The following is an 18,255-nucleotide window of genomic DNA, read 5'->3' as shown; positions in this document are numbered from 1 at the left end:
CCACCTGGCTGGAGCCTTGTGCTTGGGTCAGTGCAGTTTGGGCTTAGATTCGTTTTTTTAGGGGGGTTAAAGACCTGTAGTAAAGGAAAAAGTCCCACTTTTGGGTTAGTTTTAAGAGTGGTGATTTTAAATAGAGACACAAGCTGAATTCCTTCCCCACAACATGAAGAAAAGTAAATCTGAGATTATATATATATATACACATTATATATATATCCACACACACACACATATATGTATATATAATATATATTTTATATATATGCTGTACTTCAAATATATTTAGCCCCTCGGGAGGGTGGGGAAGCCTGCAGGGAAATGCCCTGGTGCAGAAATGAGATATAATTAAAGCTCATTGGGCTGGGAGAGCCCAGCCCCAGAGGTTCGGGCTCCAGCCTGCCCCTCCCCGTTCCCAGGGCTGGGAACTTGCTGTGTTGGTGCTTTTGCTTTGTTTTGGTCCAACCAGAGCTCGGTTTTGGTTTGTTTTGGTCCAACCAGAGCTTCCCTGGGGCTCTGTGGGCAAGGCAGAGCCCTCGGGAGGTTGCTCAGCCTCTCCCCTCCTTGGGGCACAACCAGCCCGGGGTTTTGGGGCTCTCCCCTTTCTCACAGCCCCTGGGACATCCCTGGCTCCTGGTTTGGGTCCCTCCAGCTGCTTTGGGGACAGAAGGGACTGGCCCAGGGCAGCCAGTGAGGACATTCACCCACCAACCTCAGTGGGCTGGGTGCTGCTGCCAGGGGCAGCCAAGGAAATCTCTGTGCTGCACCCTGGTAAGGGCACAGGGATGTGCCTGGGATGCCACAAACCACCCCGGGTGCCTGAGCTGCTGCAGGTGCTGCTCAGGAGCTCTGGAAGGGTTTGGAGAAATCTGAAACCCCATTTTTAGGAGCAGGGAGGTGTCAAGTGACCACTGCTGGAAGAGGAGCTGAGCCCGGGCTGTTCTTGTTCGTTCCAGAGGCTCCTTCACCCTCAGGTTTGGGATGGAACCAGATAAAACCTAAAAACCTAAAAACCTTTGCAGCAGTGCTGGGCTCAGGCCTCCATCCTGACCCTGGGCTGGTTCCCTCAGCCCCGGGATCTCCTCCTGGCCCTGTCCTGGCTGTCCCTGTGTCCCAGCCCTGCCCTGCCGTGGCTTTGGAGCCTTTTGGGGTTGGAGCAGCCCCGGGATCTCCTCCTGGCCCTGTCCTGGCTGTCCCTGTGTCCCAGCCCTGCCCTGCCGCGGCTTTGGAGCCTTTTGGGGTTGGAGCAGCCCCGGGGCCGCTCCCGTCCCGCCCTGCCCCGGCACGCTCGGCTGGGGCGCTGCTCTCAGGTTTATTCGTGCCCCTTTGAACCCTGGAGGTTTTTAAACTCGTCGGACAAGCCTCCCACGCCCTGTGGCGTTCGCCTTTCCGCTGAGGGATCCAGGGGCAGATCCCAGAGCTGCCGAGGGTTTCTCCATCCCTTGGCCCGATCCTGTTCCCTGTCCTCCACCGCATTTGCTGCAGTGCAGCCGCACCGAGTGCTGCCTGCCGTGCTGCTCTCCAGGTTTATTACAGAGCTGGTCTGTCCCTTCCTTGCTGTCACTGGGGTCTTTTTCCAGCCTGCGGAGCTCAAACAAGGCCTGGCCCCTCTCACCCTGCCCAGGTTCCATCTCAGCCCCCGTTTTCCCGCACAGGAGTCCTGGCCCCAGCCCCTTCCTGCCCCGCTGCCATCGGCCGGGAAGGTGCCGGGCACAGCCCCAGGCCCCGTTCCCGGCAGCTCCTCAGGAAGGAACTGGGGTGGGGACGGAGAGCTCGGGACAGAGCCCCCCTCGTGCCGGGGCTTTGTCGCCCTGAGCCCCCTCGGTCGCTGTGATCAGCCCGGCTGCGCCCCAGCTCTGCCCCAAGCCAGGGGCTGCAGGGGGCTCTGGCTCCTCTCCGAGGGCCCGGGAGCCCAGCCCGGGGGGCAGCGGCTCCTTCCTTGCCCTCTGCTCCAGTGCCACGTTCGCAGCCCCCCGGGCTGGAGCTGGGCATGGAGGGGGCCGGGATTGTCCCTGTGGGAGCACTCGGGAAGGGAAGAGGGCAGTGGTAAAAATAACCCCTGGGCCAGCTCCAGCCCATTGTGGCTTCCTGCGATTTACAGCCCTTCCCGGGGGGAAGAGGCAGGAACGGCCGGCTCGGGGCTGGCTTTGACCCTTTCACCGCCACCGGAGAAGGTGCCAGAAGGACCTTTCCTCCTCCTCCCCACCTGGGTGGGATCCTGGGGAGGGGATTGAGGTGGGCTCCTGCTCCTGAGCTGCCCCCACACGCTGGGGTGGGTGTAGAAGGAGGAGCTGCTGGAGTGGACGCGGCTTCCCTGCCCCATTCCTGACCTGCCCTGTGCAGGGGGACAGAGACTGGAGGCAAAAATCGCTGCTGCAGATCCCGAAAGGCCGGCGGGGTTCCCGTAAGGAAGCGGAGGGAGGAGAGGAGCAGAGCCGAGCTGGAGCTGCGGGAGGAGAGGGGTTAATGCTGGCCAAGGTCAGCACGGGTGGGCTCCTGCCGCGGGGCTGGGCTGGCACGGGTTAATGGGTGGCTCTTCCTCTTCCTCATCCTCTCTATATGAGGCTGCTCCCGGCTCTGGGCTCAGTTTGCCGCAGGAGCCGCGTGAGACTGGAGCATCCCATCCCTGCATCCCATCCCTGCATCCCTGCGAGGGCTCAGGTGAGCGAGAGCATCCCCCACCTGCCTGGCTCGGGTCCGGGCCGCGGGGCTGGGCTGGGGAGGGTGACGGTCCCCAGCCGGGACCAGCACAGGGCCAAACACTCCGCGTGCCTCAGTTTCCCCGTGTGTACTCGGCCTGGGTGCGGTGTGGAGCCCGTGGGCTGGGTGTGGAGCTGCGTGGCTGAGGCTCCCTGGGCTGTCTGCTCCCGTGAGCTCTGCTCGGCCCGGCCTCGTGTCCCTGCTGTCCCCTAGGGCTGGTTCCGTGCCCTCCGCACACGGAGGAAGGGGAATCTTCCCTCCCAGCCCAGCCCGGCTGTGGGGGGCACGGCTCGGGGACCCCCCGGCCCCGGGGCAGCGCTCGGCTTTGTTCCGCCGCTCGGGAAGACAAGGCGGCGGCCGGCTCCGGTATTTTTTCCTGTTGGAAGCCGCTCCTGGGATGCGGCCGAAGCCGGCGGATGCTCGGCGCTTCTCCCTTCCTGCCCGGGGCTGTTCCTGCCCGCGCTGCCAGGACTCGCTGTCCTTGTGGCATTGAGGGGACCCTCAGCTCTGCTTCAGCCCCATCCTCCTCCTCCTCACCGCTGCACTCTCGGGCTGACCCTGACTCTCCTCTCTCCCAGATCCAGGAGCCGAGCGGAGCCCCAGGAGCTTCCTGAGCGGCCCCACCAGCCCTGCCCGGCCCCTCCGCAGGGCGCAGAGCGATCGACAGCGATCAGCAGAGATCAGCAGCGATCAGCAGAGATCAGCAGAGATCAGCAGCGATCAGCAGCGATCGGCAGAGATCAGCAGCGATCAGCAGAGATCAGCAGCGATCAGCAGCGATCGGCAGCGCCGTTCTGATCAGCAGCACCGTTCCGGGGCCATGGTGCCCTTGGGCAGCCCCACTCTCGCCGTGTGCGCCTCCAGCAACCTGCGCCTCATGGCCCCGGGCCGCGGCTCGCCGCTGGCCTGGCTGAACCGGGGCCCCGAGTGCCCGGGGGGCAGCGGGGGCCGCAGGGCCAGCGCCGTGGAGCGCCTGGAGGCCGACAAGGCCAAGTACGTGAAGTCGCAGCAGGTGATCAGCCGGCGGCAGGAGCCGGCGCTGCGGGGCTCGCCGCGCCTCTCCCCGCACGGGCGGCGCCGCCTGGCCCGGGGGCAGTGCGGGGAGCTGGGCCCGGAGCTGCCGTGCCCCCCGTCCCCGGTGTCCCGCCGCAGCGGCAGCCGCCGCCTGCTCAGACCCGACTCGCTCATCATCTACCGGCAGAAACGGGACTGCCTGGGCGGCGACAAGGAGAACGCCAAGGGCTCGGGGCTGGTGCGGCGCCTCTTCCAGGGACCCCTGAGGGCCAGCCCGCCCAGCTCGCCCCCCGCCCGGAGCCCCGAGACCCCCATGCTGTGGGCGCCCGCCGAGAAGGAGGAGGCGCGGACACCGGGAGGGGACGGCAGCGGTGACAGCGGCGGTGACAGCGGCGGCATCCCGGCCGTGCCCGCGGAGCAGCCGCCCGGTGCCCCCGGGAAGGAGCCGCTGGCTCTGCGCGTGTCGCTGCCGCTGTCGGAGCAGGAGCGCTTCTTCAACTACTGCGGGCTGGACCGGGCGCTGGTGGAGCTGCTGGGCCGGGAGCGCTTCGGGCCCGCGGGCTGGGACAGCGGCTCGGTCCGGGCCGGCTCCGGCGAGTCCGAGCCCGGGCGGGCCTCGGGGGGCAGCGAGGGGGACGCGGGGCCGGGCGAGGAGGAGCCGGACGCCCGGGCGGGCTCCGCCGTCTCGGTGGTGGAGCGCAACGCCCGCGTCATCAAGTGGCTCTACGGCTGCCAGAGAGCCTGGGCGGCTGCCAGGGAGTCCACGGTGTGAGCGGGACAGCCCGGCCGGGACCGGGACACCCGCGGGGCTCCCGCTGGCCGGACCGGGCCCCGAGCCCCCGCGGGATGTGGCCCAGGGGCTGGGGGCACCCCTGGCTCTGCTGGCACCCCTGGCCCCGGTGCCGTGGGGATGCTGCGGGCTGGGAGAGCTGCCAGGTGCACAGGCTGAGTGTGGTGGGGGCACCTGAGGGCAGGTGAGGAAAGGCCATCCCCGGGGCCTCAGGGCTGGCAGGCTGCTGTCCCCCTGCTGTCCCCCTGCTGTCCCCCACCTTCTCCCTGTCCCCAGCCCAGGAGGGTGGCACAGGCCCGCAGCCCCCACTGACCACCCAAATCCTGCTCCAGCTGGGGGTGGGCAGAGCCCGAGCCCCTTCCCGTGGGCAGTGCCCACCCCTCAGCCCCCTCCTCCCCAGAACAGGCGCTGCTGGGGCCAGAGCTGCCCTCAATAAATCTGTTTGGGGTTGTTTTCTAGCCTGGCATGTGTGTGTGGCTGTGGGGGATGCCCCAGGGCTGGGGGGCAGCTCCCCCTCCCCACCCTCGGGGCTGAGCTGCTTCAATGGGGCTGTTGGGGGGCGAGGGAAGGAAAGTAGCAGACAGAGCTCAGGGAAAAAGGGAATTTTGGGGTCTTTGGTGCAGCTGTGACACCCAAACCCAGGGCAGAGCCCTCGGGCACGGGCGGGGCGCTGCCCACCAGCAACGGGGGCCGCAAATAACTTGCGGCGAGTCCGGCTGCTGCACCCTCCTCTAGTTGCCCTTGGGGGCGGTTTTATTGCGGATTTCGGCCAGTTTGCCGGCCAGGAAGCCCCAGTGGAAGGCCCCTTCCTCCGGCTCCCGCAGGTCGCTGCCGTCGTCACCCGGCGGCTCCCCCGGGCTCTCGTCCGGCTCCGGGGGCGGCCCCGCCTTGTCCGGCCCCGCCGCCTGCTGCCACTTGGTAGCGAAGAGATCCCAAAACCCGGGGGCCTTCTCGCTGTGGGGCGGCTCGGGCGGCTCGGCGGCCAGAGGGCTGGGGGGAGAGAGCGGGGACGGAAATGTCGGGGCAGGGACCTGGGACCTCCCCCCAGCCCACCGTGCCCCGTCCCTGCCCGCTGTCCCCCCGCGGGTGCGGGCCGGGCAGGGGGATGCAGGTGATGGGGTGTGGGGGGCTCGGATCCGGGTTCTGGGGCCCCCCCCAGCGATCTGTAACTCACTGGTCCGGGCAGGGCTCCGGGCTGAGCAGCTGGTGCTCGTCCTCGCGGGTGAAGAGGGACGAAAGCGTCCGCCAGCCGCGGGCCCCGACCCCCTGCACCTGCGGGGGGGCAGCGCCGGGGTCACCGGGAGCTCCGGCCGCCGGTGTCCCCCCCGCCCCCGCGGCCCCAGCCCCTCCTCACCTTCCGGGCCAGCTGGGACACGGGGCTGGCTCCCTCCTCCAGCAGCGCGGGGGGCTCGGCCGTCTCCATCAGCTCGGGGGGGTCTCCCTGCAATGAAGCCCCCGGTGAGGGCGCGGCTGCGGGCGGGCGGGGGGGGACAGGGAGGTTGGGCGGCCCCTTTTGGGGACCCCACAGCGTACCTCGTCCTGCAGGGCCCCGTCGGGGCGCGGCGCCCCCAGGGTCTGCAGCACCTTGGCCTTGTAGAGCCGCCAGAAGCCCTGGGCCATGGCGAGGGGCTCGGCGGGGCCGCAGCCGGCGGCAGCCGCGGGCAGCGGGGCGGGTCGGACGGGCGATCCGGTGGCTTCATTAAAGTTTCAGCGGCCACTTGCTCCGCACAAAAGGAATCTGAGCCCGGGCCGAGCCGGGGGCAGCGCGGGGGCGGCTCCTCCGGTCACCCCCAAATCCCATCCCGAGCCCCCCGCCCCAGCCCCCCGCTGCCCCTCGCCCACTTGGGACCCCCAGGGCTGGGACACCCGCCCATGGTGCAGAGGAGGCGCCGGAGCTCCGCGCTCCCCCCGCCGCGGGTCCCCATCTATAATTGATCACGGGGGAAACACGATCGGCGGCGGGACACGGCGGGACACGGCGGGACACGCTGAGCCCTGCCCCGCTCATGGCAGCGGTGACCGGGGCAGCGCGGGGGCACGGGGGGACACGGCGGCAGAGCGGGCACGGTGGCAGCGGAGCTGGGGGGGCGCCAAGACCGTCCCGGGACCGTCCCGGGACGGGGGACACCGGGCTGGGGGCGGGGCCTGGCGGGTCTGGGCGTGGCTTCACACGGATGGGCGCGGCCATCAACAGCGCTCTCAATGTGTGGGCGTGTCCCGCAGCCCCGCGCCTGCGCAGTGCGGCGCAGCGGGGCGTGCGGCCGCCATGTCGCCGCGGAACGGGCGGCGCACCGGGGCGCATCGCGCGCACTCGCTCGCCCGGCAGCTCAAGACCAAGCGGCGCCGGCGCGACCTGGACGAGATCCACGTGGACCTGAAGCCCGAGAACGCCGCGCGGCTGCTGCGGCAGGAGATCGACCCCGACCTGCCCGGCTGCGCGCAGTTCTACTGCCTGCACTGCGCGTGCGTGCGGCGGGGATACCGGCGGGATACCGGGGATACCGGGGCTCGGGGGGATCCGGGGGGATCCGGGAGGTCGCGGATTCCCGGGGGAGGTGCGGGAGTTGTCCCGGTCCCTGAGGTTCCTGGGATGGGGTCCCGGGAGAGTCCCTGGGAGGGGGCGATCAGGCTCTGGGGGTACCTGTCCCCTGGAGGGGCTGCTCAGACCCTGGCGGTCCCTGTCCCCTCGGAGGTTGGTTCCGGGGGTCCCTGTCCCCTCTTCCCCTCTAACCCCTGGGGGAGCATCTTGTCCTGGTCTCAGGGTGACCCCAGGCCCGTGCAGGGCTGTGGTGGGACCCTGGCCCCTCGGCAGGACCCCCCCCCCAGCCCCCCTGCAGTCTCGGGGTCCCCCTGACCCCCATCCTTTCCCACCCCAGGCGTTACTTCGTGGACCTGAACAGCATGAAGGAGCACTTCAGATCCAAGGTGCACAAGAAGAGGTGAGGGGTGGGGGCAGACCCAAATTCCCCGGGGTGAGGGGGTGGCAGGGGCAGCTCTGGACAGGTACAATCTCACCCCCGTGTGCCCCCAGGCTGAAGCAGCTGCGAGAGGCTCCGTACACGCAGGAGGAGGCTGAGCGCGCTGCTGGGATGGGCTCCTATGTCCCCCCAAAGAAGGTGGAGGTGCAGACCCAGCCCCTGGAGGAGGTCACCGAGATGGAGACGTCGGGCTGAGCGCAGGGACAGGGCGCTGGGAGGCTGAGTGGCTCTGTAAGGACGCCTTTGTCCTCAGCTTTGTGACAAAAACGTGTCCCTGCCAGCCAAATCCACCCTGCTCCTCCCACAGCCCCCCTGGCCAGGGCACTGACGAGGAGCAGGAGCCAGCAGGAGCCTGGGTGCCCTCCCCGAGCGTCCTCCTTCTCCAGGAAGGGACACATTCATTCCTTGTTCTCTGAGTGCTGCTGGGACTGCACGCTTGTCTGCCTGCTTTTGGAGCAGGTTCTGCTCTGTCCTTGCCTCAGAGGTTATTCCAGTGATGCACCCATTAAAATATGTCAACTGACAGTGTGGCAGCGTTGAGTGTGAGGGTGACAGTCCCCCCAAGGGGTGAGGGGACGCCTCAGTGTTGTTCTCTTCCCCATTACCCAAAGGTGCCCGTGCCAGGAGCCTCGTCCTGGAACTCTTGCCTGGCAGGGTGGTAGAAGTCCCTCTGCCCTGCCAGCTTTTTGTGGGGAATGTGAGCTTGAGTCACCTCTGCATGGAGCACTTGGGTTTGCAGCTGGTTTGGCCTTTGAGAGGGCAGTGCTGGTGTCCCCTTGGTGAGGACACTTTGAGGTTCCTGACCCCAAAACCTCAACTCCTCCAAGTGATTTCATGCTCCTGGCGGGCTGCAAGGTGATCAGCCTCCCTGCCTGGCATCTGCCACGGTGCCCCTGAGGGGACACTGAGCCACAATGCCACCGAATTCCTGACAATTGCCACTGAATTCCTGCAGAGTTCGTGTCCCCATTCAGTTCATCCCTCCTGCCCCCATTCAGTTCATCCCTCCTGCCCTGCTGGGGACTGGGAATGTGCTGGGGCACACAGAGCAGTGACACGGCTGTGCTGGCTAAGGAAGGGTTTATTTCCACGCAGCCTGCCCGGATTTGTCCCCGAGGCTCCGGGGGAGGGAGGGAGGGAGAGCCACAGCTCTGCGGGGGCTGGGGAGGCTGTGGGACGTGCCCGCCCAGGGACAGGGGATGGGATGTGCCCAGGGACACGGATGTGATGTCCCTGCCCAGGGTCACGTCACCGCCCGTGTCCCCCCTGCCCGTTATCTAACGCGGCGCTGGCCTCATTCCTGCGGGGCCGCGGCCACCGCGCGTTCCCATGGGGACAGAGGGGCTCTGTGGCCACCACCGGGGTCCCCAGCCCCCTCTGCTCCCGCGGGGGATGGGGATGGATGCAGCTCCCGGCTCTGCCGTCCCTCTGTCCGTCCAGCCTCTGCTCTGGTGCTCTGATCCCGCTGTCCCTCCGTGGCTCGGGCCGGGCTCCGCCGGCAGCTCCGGAGCTGGGAGCAGCTTCTCCGTTCTGCATCCCGGCTGCCCCAGGCGGGGACCGGCGGGGACCGGCGTGTCCCCCATGCCCAGGGCACCCATGGCAGTGGGAAGGGCTGGATGTGGCGCAGGTCAGCTGCAGAGCTGGGGCGGGTGGAGGGGACCCCAGCAAGCACCCCCGGGGACGGTCCCCAGGACCTGAACACCCCCGGGGACCGTCCCAGGGCCCCCCAGCCCCTCGTCACGGCGCCGGGGGGGCCTTGGCAGGGTCAGCCATTCTCCGGGCGCTGTAGAGGGACAGGCAGAGCCCGGCAGCCGCCAGCAGCAGGGCCAGGGGGGTCAGCAGCCGCCCCCCCGGCTCAGCCTCACGTCCCGCTGCCAGCTGCATCTGTGGGGACACAGAGGGCACAGGGGAGCTCGAGAATACCCCAAACCCCCGGGCACACGGGCCCGGGGCTGTGCCCTGAATGGCCCCATCACACTGGGGGGTGTAAAGGCGATGGGAACAGCTTTGTGCCCCTCTGGCGGTCTCAGGGGGATTTTAGGGTGCCCCCTGCAGCACTTGTGGGCCCCCATCGGCAGCATCGTCACCACCAGTGTGGAGCCGGGCTGGAGCTGGGCACGGCTCCCATGGCAGGCCTGGTGGGCAGCGTGGGCAGCGAGGGCAGCAGCACCCGGGGCTCCCCAGGGTTCGGCCGGCCCTGCTCGCCCCTTACCTGCAGCAGTCTGAAGTACCCCGGGGTCAGGCGGCGGGGGCGGATGATCATGGCGAGCGGCTCCGGGCCCGTGGGAGCAGCGGGGCTGCGCTGGGACCCCCCGATCCCGGCGGGGGCTCCGTGCGTGCCGGCGGCCCCGGGCAGGGCGCGGAGCAGCCGCTGTCAGCCGCGATCAGCGCCCGCTGCTCCCCGGAGCGGACACGGCGGGCGGGGGGGCCAGCCCAGCCCAGCCCGGATCTGGGGGGGCTGAAGGGCTGGGCTTAACCACGGACGAGCCCCTCTGCAGGCCGGAACGGGGCTGCCTCAGTTTCCCCACCTGTAAAGGGGTGTGAGTTATGACTTGGGTGGGGGGTGACACCCCAAAAACTCCAGGGCTGAGCAGGGGCTTCCCCCTGGTTCTGCTGGGGGTCTCTGTGACCTAACTTTGCACCCACACGGCTGCTGGGGTGTCCCACTGGTGTCACAGGGCTCCTGTGGTGTCCCACTGGTGTCACAAGCGCTGTGGGGCCTCAGCCCTGGCTGGGGGTGACAGCGGCTGCCATTTCCCGGGGTTCCAGCGGCCGTGTGTCACCGCCCGGGCTGTGACTCACTGCGGCCTCGCCCCACGGCAGCGTCCGGGGCAGGCGGGCCCGGCGCTGAGCGGCACCGGGGAGCGCCAATGGGGCTGCGGCTGCCGGCGCAGGTGAGACCGCGCCCGGCGCAGGTGAGAGCCGCGCCCGCCCCGCCGCCGTTCCGGTCCCCGCCGCCGTTCCGGTCCCCGCCGCCGCTCCGAGCCCCGCCGCCGCTCCTGCCCCGCCGCCGTTCGAGCCCCGCCGCCGCTCCTGCCCCGCCGCTCCTGCCCCGCCGTTCCTGCCCCGCCGCCGCTCCTGCCCCGCCGCCGTTCGAGCCCCGCCGCCCCCATGGAGCCCCCGCACTCCTGGGGCCCCGCACAAGCGGCCGCCTGGCTCCGAGGTGAGTCCCGGCTGTCCTCGGGCTCTGGGGTGGGGTGTCCCCAGCCTGGGGACATGGGGCAGGAGGTGGCGGTGCTTCCCGTTCCTGTTCTCCTGCCCGGAGGGGCATTCCCGGGGTGGGGTCCGGCCGTTCCCACCCTTTCGAGCTCGGTGCATGGAGAGGACCCTGGCACCAGCCAGGGGTCACCCCTGGGGTCACCCGGCCTGGGGACACTGCCAGGGGGCACTGCCAGGCTGGTCTGTGCAGGGCTGGACGCGGCGGTGCAGGGGTACCCGTTCGAGGCCTGGGGGCTCTCGGGGCCCGAGCTGCTGGGGCTGGAGCCGGGGCTCCTGGAGGCTCTGGGCGTGCGGCCCGTGGGACACCAGGAGCTGCTGCTGGAGGCCGTGGAGCAGCTCCGGAACCTGGTGAGTGCTGGGATCCCGGGGAGGAGCAGGGGGACGTGGGGGTCCCCTGGGCTGAAGGACGAGGATGTGGGGTCACCCTGGGCTGGGTGGAAGGGGGCAGATGGAAGTGGGGACACAGGGACACCCTGACCCGGTGGAGAGGGGTTCTGAGCTGGGCAGAGGGAAGGACATGGGGACACCGTGGGCTGGGTGAAGGTGACACCCCGAATGCCACCCTGCCTGTCCCCCCTGTCCCCCCAGGACACAGGGCTGGCGAGCACCAGCCTGCGGACGCTGACGGAGAGGCTGCAGGAGCTGGCACAGGGCATCCAGAGCCTGGTGCAGGGGGGGCTGTGGGCAGGGGATGCCCCCCAGCCGCCCTCCCTCACCCTCCTGGCCCGAGTCATCGACCTGGTCGGGGCTGCCAAGGAACTCTTCTCCTGGCTCAACAGGTCTGGGGCAGGTGGGGGCACCGCTGGGTGCTGGGTGCCCCCGCTCTGGGGCTGAGCTCTCTCTTCCCCCCAGGTACCTGTTCTCCACCCTCAATGACTTTTCTGCCAGCCGGGACATCATCCTGCTGTGTGCCCAGCTGGCAGAGACGCTGCAGGCGGTGAGTGCCTGCTCTCCTGACCCCAGGGCTCTGCTGAGGGGACATGGGGTGCAGGGGGCTCCCCACAGGGACCCCCCAGCTGGGATGGAGCCACCCCGTGGTGCTCACCCCCCATCCTGTCCCCCAGGACGTCCCTGCGGCCCAGAGGAGCAGCGGGATCCTGCAGATTGTGAGTGCTGGGTGAGGAGGGGGTGGCAGGCCCGGGGGGCTGCCTGGGCCCCCCTCACCCTCGCTGTCACCCCCAGTGCCAGCACATCGAGGGCATCTGTGAGAGCATCGTGGGCTGCAGCCCCCCGGCGCTGCTGGACCGCAGGGCTGTGCTGCAGAGCGTGGGGCTGGCGCTGCTCCCCGGCCCACAGGGCAGCCCCCCAGCGTCCCCCAGCACCCCAACTCTGCCCCTCGGCCTGTGGCAGAGCCCCCCAGCGTCCCCCAGCACGCCAACGCTGCCCCCCAGCCAATGGAGCAGCCCCCCAGGATCCCCTGACACCCCAACACCGCCCTGTGATGTTCTGGGGAGCCCCCAGGCACTGCTCAGCGCCCGACTGGTGAGTGCCCTGCACCCCAGGGCCCCCCTCTGCCTCGGGACCCCCTGCTCAAACCCCCACCTTGGCCCCCCAGGGCTTTGAGATCACCTCCACCAGCTCCTGCCTGCACTTCGTGTCTGCCACCACCCCAGAGGTGAGTGAGGGGCCCTGTCACCCCCTGCCCCTCAGTCACCCCCTCCCTTTTATGGGGGAACACCCCCCATCCCCATCCCCCCAGATTAGGGCCCTGATCCCTGACCCAGAGCAGGGGGGGGCTGCCTGTGGCTGAGCCCGTGCAGCTCATCCCATGAGTGAGCACAGCCCGGGCATGGGGAGCCCCCTCTGCACCCCAATCCCAGCAGCAGCTCCGGGGGTGCTGTGCAGTCGGGTTAAGGGTTAACCCCCCTGGTTCTCCCTGGCTGGGAGAGATCCTGCGTGGGATTAGCCCGGCAGGGAGGGAACAGGAGTGGGCACCCCACTGTCCCCTCTCTCTGCCCAGGCCCTGGCTGCCCACGGGGGCCACATCCTGCCCGGGGATGAGATCGTGCAGGTCAACGAGCAGGTGGTGGTGAGTGGGGACAGGGCTCCAGGGCTCCCTGCTGGGCTTGGCAGGGAGGGCTCGGGCACTTCAGGGGCTCCGGTGGGGGATGCAGGAGTTATGAACAGCAACAAGCAGGAACCATGGCTGGGAAAGAGACAAAGGAGCCATTGCCAGGAAGATCTGGGGGATGTGGGATCGGTGGCTGGGGTGGGTTTGGGGGACGAAGCACCCCTGGGGCCAGGGTGGTGGCCCACAGCTCACCCAGCATTTGCAGGTGGGTTGGACACCGGTCAGCCTGGCGAGGAAGCTGCTGGAGAAGGGGAACAGGGTGACTTTGGTGCTGAAGAAGATCCCCCTCGACCTGCCCGGCTCACCCCCCTCTCCCAGGCAGCAGGTGAGTGATCCCAGTGCTCCCAGTCCAGCCCCAGTGCCGCACTGGGCCATGCTGGGAATCAGGCAGAGATGCTCAGAGCTGGGCATCTCCCATCACCCTGGGGATTCCTAAAGCGCTGGGCTCCATGGTGGGGTGGGGCTGGCACTGATGCTCCATCCACAGCCCCCAGGAGCATTTTTGGATGCTGCAGATTCCCCTGGTACCAGGAGTGGCGAGAGCCCAGGCAGCCCCGTGTCCTTGAGCTCCAGGTGAGCCCCATCCTGACACCCCAACACCCCCAGCCTGGCCAGCAAGGAGATGTTTGGGTGCACCCAGGGCCCTTTTTAGGGGGAGAGGTGCCAGCAGTGCAGCAGCTGCCTGTGAGCAGCCCGGGACGCTGCCAGGAGCCTTAAGGAATGACAAAAAGGGGAGTTTGTAACTCATTCACTTGGTAACGTTTTAGTGGGGCTGGAACTATATTTAGCCATGACCCTTCTCCCCTCCCGGAATGGAAAGGCGTGCGGAGAGCCAGCGGCAGCGCGGGCAGCAGCCGAGCCGGGCAGGGCAGCCCGCTGGAACCGGGCTGGAACCGGGCTGGAACCGGGCTGGAACCGGGCTGGAACTGGGCCGGAACCGGGTTGGAACGGGGCCGGAACCGGGTTGGAACGGGGCTGGAAATGGGTTGGAACCGGGCTGGAAACGGGTTGGAACGGGGCTGGAACCGGGCTGGAAACAGGTTGGAACCGGGCCGGAACCGGGTTGGAACGGGGCTGGAACCAGGCTGGAGCTGGGCTGGAACCGGGTTGGAAGTGGAGCTGGGCTGGAGCTGGAACCAGGCTAGAGCCGGGCTGGAGCTCTGCCACCGCGCCCCCTCCAGCCCCTTCCCGGGCAGGCAGCGCCGTGGGTGCCCCAGCCCGAGGTGGATCAGGGACCCCGGCGGCGCCCCCGGAGCTCTGGGGCTCAGGGGTCCCCTTTTCCTCCCAGCGTCGCGGCCGACTTGGACTCGGGAGCAGAGTCTGTCCCGGATCCCGTCACTGACGAGGAGCAGGAAGAGGCCGAGCGGGATCTGAGGCTGCCCGGGGCAGCTGTGGAGGAGCTGCCGGGCCCGGCTGGGCAGGGTAGGATGGAGCGGGGCTGGCCGGGGATGGAGCAGCTCCCCCGGGACACGAGGCTGCAGCCCCGTTCGCTGTTCACAGGCGCTGCAGAGGAGCTGTGGGACAGTGGCAGCGCCCTGGGCACCCCCCTGGGCACCCCCCTGGACACCCCCCTGGGCACCCCTGCTGTCCCTGAACTCTCTGGCACAGAGCTGAGCCCCAGGGCAGCAGGGGCAGCAGAGCCCGGCCCTGCAGAGGTGAGAGCTGGGGGTCTCAGGGCTTCCCCTTGAGCCCCTGCTGTGGGTGTGTGAATTGGGGTCCCTGCGGGGATCCCTAGGGCTGCGGTGCTGCTGCTGGGGGGGCTCAGCAAACACTGCCCTGCACTGTCACTAAAATCTCACTTGTCTCCCCACCCAGGGCAGCCCCAGCACGGGACGGAGACCTAAAGGTGAGCAGAGCTAAAGGTGAGCAGAGCCCTGCCAGGCTGGGCTGGTGGGGCTGGGGGCTGTCCTGGGGGGCTCAGCTCCCCCTGTCCTGCCCTGGGGTCTCTGCTCCCCCTGCCCTGCCCTGCCCGGGGGTCTCTGCTCCCCCTGCCCTGACCCCGGGCCCTGGTGCAGGCGTGGCCACCCGGCTGAGCCGCCGGCGGGTGTCGTGCCGGGACCTGGGCCGGGCGGATTGTGACGGGTGGCTCCTCAAGAAGAAGGAGCACGTGGGATTCATGGCCCAGAAGTGGAAGCGCTGCTGGGTGGTGCTCAAGGGCCACACGCTCTACTGGTACAGCCACCCCAACGTGAGTGGGGGGCACGGGGTGGCCCTGGGCAGCTGGCACCTCCCGGGGCGGTGCCCACAGGGCTGTCCCTGTCCCCGCAGGATGAGAGGGCTGCAGGACTCATCAATGTGGCCACCTACAACCTGGAGAGCACCAGGGAGCAGAAGAAGAAATAGTGAGTGGGGTGTGTCCTGCTGGGAACCACCTGCGTGTCCCCACAGGGCTGCTGGGGTCCCCACAGGGCCATTGGGGTCCCCACAATGCTGGTGAGGTCCCCACAGGGCCATTGGGGTCCCCACAATGCTGGTGAGGTCCCCACACTCCGAGCAAGGCCTGCACTGTGTTCCTGGGGTTATCTGGGACTGTTAGCTGGGCTGGGGGGCTGGAGGGGGCTGGGGGCTCCCCTGTGTCCCCACAGCAGCACAGCAGCCACCCCCCTGTCCCCAGCGTGTTCCAGCTGTGCCACCAGACATACAAACCCTTCGTGTTTGCTGCTGAAACCCTGGCTGACCTGAGCATGTGAGTAACAGAGCCAAGGGCCAGCACTGGCCCCAGCGCCCCGGGCTGGCCAGGAGCCTCCTGGCCCTGCTGTCCCTGCTGTCCCTCCCCAGGTGGGTCAGTCACCTGGTGACAGCCAAGACAAAGCACACACTGGCCCAGCAGGCAGTCCCAGACAAGGAGGAAGGTGAGGAGGCCACCCCGGACTGGGGTCGGTGGGAGGGGGTCCCCATGGGGTAGGGGCACTTGGAGGATGCGGGGGGATGTGACAAACGCTCCCCGAGGGGTGGCTGGGATGATTCTCAGCCCTGGGAGGGGATTTCTGTCTGCTCCCATGGCCTCCAGACTGCTACAGCGAGACTGAAGCTGAGGACCCCGATGATGAGTCCCCCAGGCACGGATCTGACTCGGTGAGTGGCCCTGGGGGACACCCTGGGGACAGAGGGACAGAGTTCCTTGTGTCACCTGCTGCCCATCTCTCCCCCAGGCAAGGAAGAGGCTGCAGAACACCCAGGAGAAGGCACAGCTCTCCCCAGGCAGCAGCCCCCAGGGCAGCCCCCGGCCCTGCTCCCCCTTGGGTAGGTGCAGGGGGGCACATCTGACCCCCTGTCACCTTGTGTCCCTCCTTCCCTCCCTTCTGGGTGTGCTGGGGGAACTCCAGCTGGGGTGCGTTTGGCTGTGAACCATCTCGGGATGAAGGAGCCTGCAGGAAAGATGGAGAGGGATTTTTTATGAGGGCACAGAGTGGCAGGGCAAAGGGGGATGGATTTAAAATAAAAATATTAGGTTTAGGTTTGTTTAGAAGGAGTTGGTTTGGATTGGTTCAGGAGTTGGTTTAGATTGGTTTAGGAGGAGCTGGTTTAGATTGGTTTAGAAGGAGCTGGTTTGGATTGGTGCAGGAGTTGGTTTAGATTGGTTTAGATGGACAATCTTCCCTGTGTGAGTGGGCAGGCCCTGGCACAGGGTGCCCTGGATCCCTGGCAGCGCCCAAGGCCAGGCTGGATGGAGCTCCAGGGACAGTTTGAGGTGTCCCTGCCATGGCAGTATGGAACAAGATGATCTTTAAGGTCCCTTCCGAGCCAAACCACTCCACGACCCCACTCCTTCGGGGCACCGCGGGGTCCGGGCGCTGCCCTCCTGCTGCAGTGCCCTGTCCTGCGCAGAGCCCGGCGGGGAGGACCTGGCGAGCCTGGCGCGGTGCCTGCGGCAGGGCGGGGTGTCCCTGACGGGGCAGCGGCGGGTCCTGACGCAGGAGCAGTGCCGAAAGTCCTTCCTGCGGCGCAACAGGAACCCGCACATCAACGAGCGGGTGCACGCCGTGCGGGCCCTGCAGAGCACGCTCAAGGTGCGGCCCCGAGCCCCCCGAGCCCCCCAAGCCCCCTGCCCACGGCTGGCCCCCCAAAACGTGCGGTGTCGCTCCGGGCAGGCGAAGCTGGCGGAGCTGCAGGCGCTGGAGCAGCTGCTGGGAGAGGCGGCGCTCACCTCGGACACCTTCAGGCGCTGGAAGGAGGAGCACCAGGAGCTGTACCAGGAGCTGCGGGAGGGCTGGGCAGGGCAGCAGGGCCAGGGCGGTGCTGGAGGGCAGCACAGCCCCCAGGGAGAGGCGGCTGAGCCCTGACACCCAGCGGCCCTGCCCTGGCTCGGTGCCCAGCACGGTGGGTCTGAACACGTTCTGGAAGGCTCAGCCCCCAGAGGATCCATCTAATTCCTTAATTTTAAGTGACAGTCTTAATTTTTCCTTGCCTGCAGCTCGGCAAGGAGGGGATTTTGAGCGCCCGCTGTGGCGCTGCCAGCCGGCCCAGCCATGGGCTCTTCTGCTGTAAATAAACGTGTGGACAGGGCCTGGTTCTGCCGTGGTTTTTCTTGGCGCTGAAACCATCAAATCATGGCATTGTATAGGCTGGAAGAGACCTCCGAGATCATCGCGTCCAGCTGTAAACCTGGCATTGCCGCGTTCACCACTAAACCAAGCGCCGTATCCGCATCTTTTTGAACACTCCCAGGGATGGTGACTCAACCTCTGCCCCGGGCAGGCTGTGCCAGTGCCTGACCACCTTTTCCATGGAGAAATGCCTCCTGACGTCCAACCTCACCCGCCCCTGCTGCAGCCTGAGGCGGTTTCCTCTCGTCCTGTCGCTCCACTGGCAGGCGATCCAGAGGCGCCCCCGATCCTCCATTTCCATTTCCCCGGGCTGAGCCCCCCCAGCACCCGCCCTACGGGTGCCACCCGCGGCCACTCTTCCCCCGCCAGAGCCCTTCGCGGCGGGGGCGGGGACAGCGTTCAGACAAACCAATGAGGCACCGTTAGGGGCGGGGTCAGAATATTCGATTGGTTGATACGCCGTGAAGCCACGCCCCCTGTGCTGTGCCACGCCCCTCCCGGCGGAGGTAACGGTCGCGGCGCGCGGAGGTGGCGGGAGCGGCGGCAGTGGCGGCGGCAGGTGAGAGACAGAGCCCGGTATCGGTACCGGCACCGGCCCTGAGCCGCACCCACACGGTACCGGCACCGGGCACCGGGCACCGGCAGCGCCGCTGCCACACCGGCTCCGCACCCTGGACCCTCCCGCCCGTCCGGGACCGGTCTCTCCGCTCCTCGTGGCCGCCCCTCCGGGACCGGGCGCACAGGACCCACACCCCCTCCCCGCCGCCTCTAAATCAGGTGCTGAGCCCCCAGACCCACCGGGGGCTCCTCAGGATCTGCCCCTCCCCACCCGACCCTCACGGACCGGGATCTCCATCCCGTCAGAAATTGACCTAAAATGATATATGCCTAAATTAACCACAATGAGCACTGCATTTATGTAGAAGCGTTTCGTTTCTT

At 67.9% G+C, this 18,255-nt stretch overlaps 4 protein-coding genes and 1 long non-coding RNA gene across 5 annotated transcripts; 3 read left to right on the top strand and 2 right to left on the bottom strand.

The window, feature by feature from the left end:
- Positions 1 to 2,602: 2,602 nt before the first annotated feature.
- Positions 2,603 to 4,959, top strand: FAM110D (family with sequence similarity 110 member D). The gene is made up of 2 exons (XM_066564916.1): positions 2,603 to 2,658; positions 3,276 to 4,959. The coding sequence occupies exon 2, from the start codon at positions 3,518 to 3,520 to the stop codon at positions 4,481 to 4,483; it is 966 nt and encodes a 321-aa protein (XP_066421013.1). The 5' UTR covers positions 2,603 to 2,658; positions 3,276 to 3,517; the 3' UTR covers positions 4,484 to 4,959.
- A 273-nt stretch (positions 4,960 to 5,232) lies between these two features.
- Positions 5,233 to 6,121, bottom strand: C23H1orf232 (chromosome 23 C1orf232 homolog). The gene is made up of 4 exons (XM_066565025.1): positions 6,035 to 6,121; positions 5,856 to 5,942; positions 5,676 to 5,773; positions 5,233 to 5,491 (listed from the first exon to the last, which is right to left on the bottom strand). Exons 1-4 carry the CDS (start codon positions 6,119 to 6,121, stop codon positions 5,233 to 5,235), a joined length of 531 nt encoding a protein of 176 aa, XP_066421122.1.
- Positions 6,122 to 6,741: 620 nt separating this feature from the next.
- ZNF593 (zinc finger protein 593) lies at positions 6,742 to 8,004 on the top strand. The gene is made up of 3 exons (XM_066564886.1): positions 6,742 to 6,964; positions 7,378 to 7,440; positions 7,533 to 8,004. The coding sequence occupies exons 1-3, from the start codon at positions 6,768 to 6,770 to the stop codon at positions 7,672 to 7,674; spliced, it is 402 nt and encodes a 133-aa protein (XP_066420983.1). The 5' UTR covers positions 6,742 to 6,767; the 3' UTR covers positions 7,675 to 8,004.
- Positions 8,005 to 8,542: 538 nt separating this feature from the next.
- On the bottom strand, positions 8,543 to 10,391 carry LOC136566034 (uncharacterized). Its single transcript, XR_010784959.1, has 2 exons — positions 9,692 to 10,391; positions 8,543 to 9,363 (listed from the first exon to the last, which is right to left on the bottom strand). It is a non-coding gene; the product is annotated as an uncharacterized lncRNA (long non-coding RNA).
- A 199-nt stretch (positions 10,392 to 10,590) lies between these two features.
- CNKSR1 (connector enhancer of kinase suppressor of Ras 1) lies at positions 10,591 to 17,125 on the top strand. Its single transcript, XM_066564609.1, has 21 exons — positions 10,591 to 10,642; positions 10,889 to 11,046; positions 11,287 to 11,477; positions 11,551 to 11,635; positions 11,763 to 11,804; positions 11,881 to 12,180; positions 12,254 to 12,313; positions 12,659 to 12,727; positions 12,975 to 13,094; positions 13,257 to 13,342; positions 14,058 to 14,191; positions 14,270 to 14,424; positions 14,585 to 14,615; positions 14,785 to 14,957; positions 15,038 to 15,111; positions 15,384 to 15,455; positions 15,548 to 15,621; positions 15,780 to 15,844; positions 15,922 to 16,012; positions 16,598 to 16,779; positions 16,861 to 17,125. The coding sequence occupies exons 1-21, from the start codon at positions 10,591 to 10,593 to the stop codon at positions 17,050 to 17,052; spliced, it is 2,406 nt and encodes an 801-aa protein (XP_066420706.1). The 3' UTR covers positions 17,053 to 17,125.
- Positions 17,126 to 18,255: the final 1,130 nt, after the last annotated feature.

The sequence above is a fragment of the Molothrus aeneus genome, chromosome 23 (genome assembly GCF_037042795.1).
Source record: "Molothrus aeneus isolate 106 chromosome 23, BPBGC_Maene_1.0, whole genome shotgun sequence".
In the NCBI taxonomy this organism is placed as follows: Eukaryota; Metazoa; Chordata; class Aves; order Passeriformes; family Icteridae; genus Molothrus; species Molothrus aeneus.
This window is presented reverse-complemented; position numbering and strand designations above follow the sequence as displayed.

Excerpts from the sequence above, each read along its gene's own strand:
- ZNF593 (XM_066564886.1), top strand. The coding sequence starts at position 6,768 with ATGTCGCCGCGGAACGGGCGGCGCACCGGGGCGCATCGCGCGCACTCG. Across the intron at positions 6,965-7,377 it reads TTCTACTGCCTGCACTGCGC|GCGTTACTTCGTGGACCTGA; the intron begins GTGCGTGCGGCG and ends TTCCCACCCCAG. Across the intron at positions 7,441-7,532 it reads TCCAAGGTGCACAAGAAGAG|GCTGAAGCAGCTGCGAGAGG; the intron begins GTGAGGGGTGGG and ends GTGTGCCCCCAG.
- FAM110D (XM_066564916.1), top strand. The coding sequence starts at position 3,518 with ATGGTGCCCTTGGGCAGCCCCACTCTCGCCGTGTGCGCCTCCAGCAAC.
- CNKSR1 (XM_066564609.1), top strand. The coding sequence starts at position 10,591 with ATGGAGCCCCCGCACTCCTGGGGCCCCGCACAAGCGGCCGCCTGGCTC. Across the intron at positions 15,456-15,547 it reads ACCCTGGCTGACCTGAGCAT|GTGGGTCAGTCACCTGGTGA; the intron begins GTGAGTAACAGA and ends GTCCCTCCCCAG. Across the intron at positions 16,780-16,860 it reads CCCTGCAGAGCACGCTCAAG|GCGAAGCTGGCGGAGCTGCA; the intron begins GTGCGGCCCCGA and ends CGCTCCGGGCAG.
- C23H1orf232 (XM_066565025.1), bottom strand. The coding sequence starts at position 6,121 with ATGGCCCAGGGCTTCTGGCGGCTCTACAAGGCCAAGGTGCTGCAGACC. Across the intron at positions 5,943-6,034 it reads ACGGGGCCCTGCAGGACGAG|GGAGACCCCCCCGAGCTGAT; the intron begins GTACGCTGTGGG and ends GCTTCATTGCAG. Across the intron at positions 5,774-5,855 it reads TGTCCCAGCTGGCCCGGAAG|GTGCAGGGGGTCGGGGCCCG; the intron begins GTGAGGAGGGGC and ends GCCCCCCCGCAG.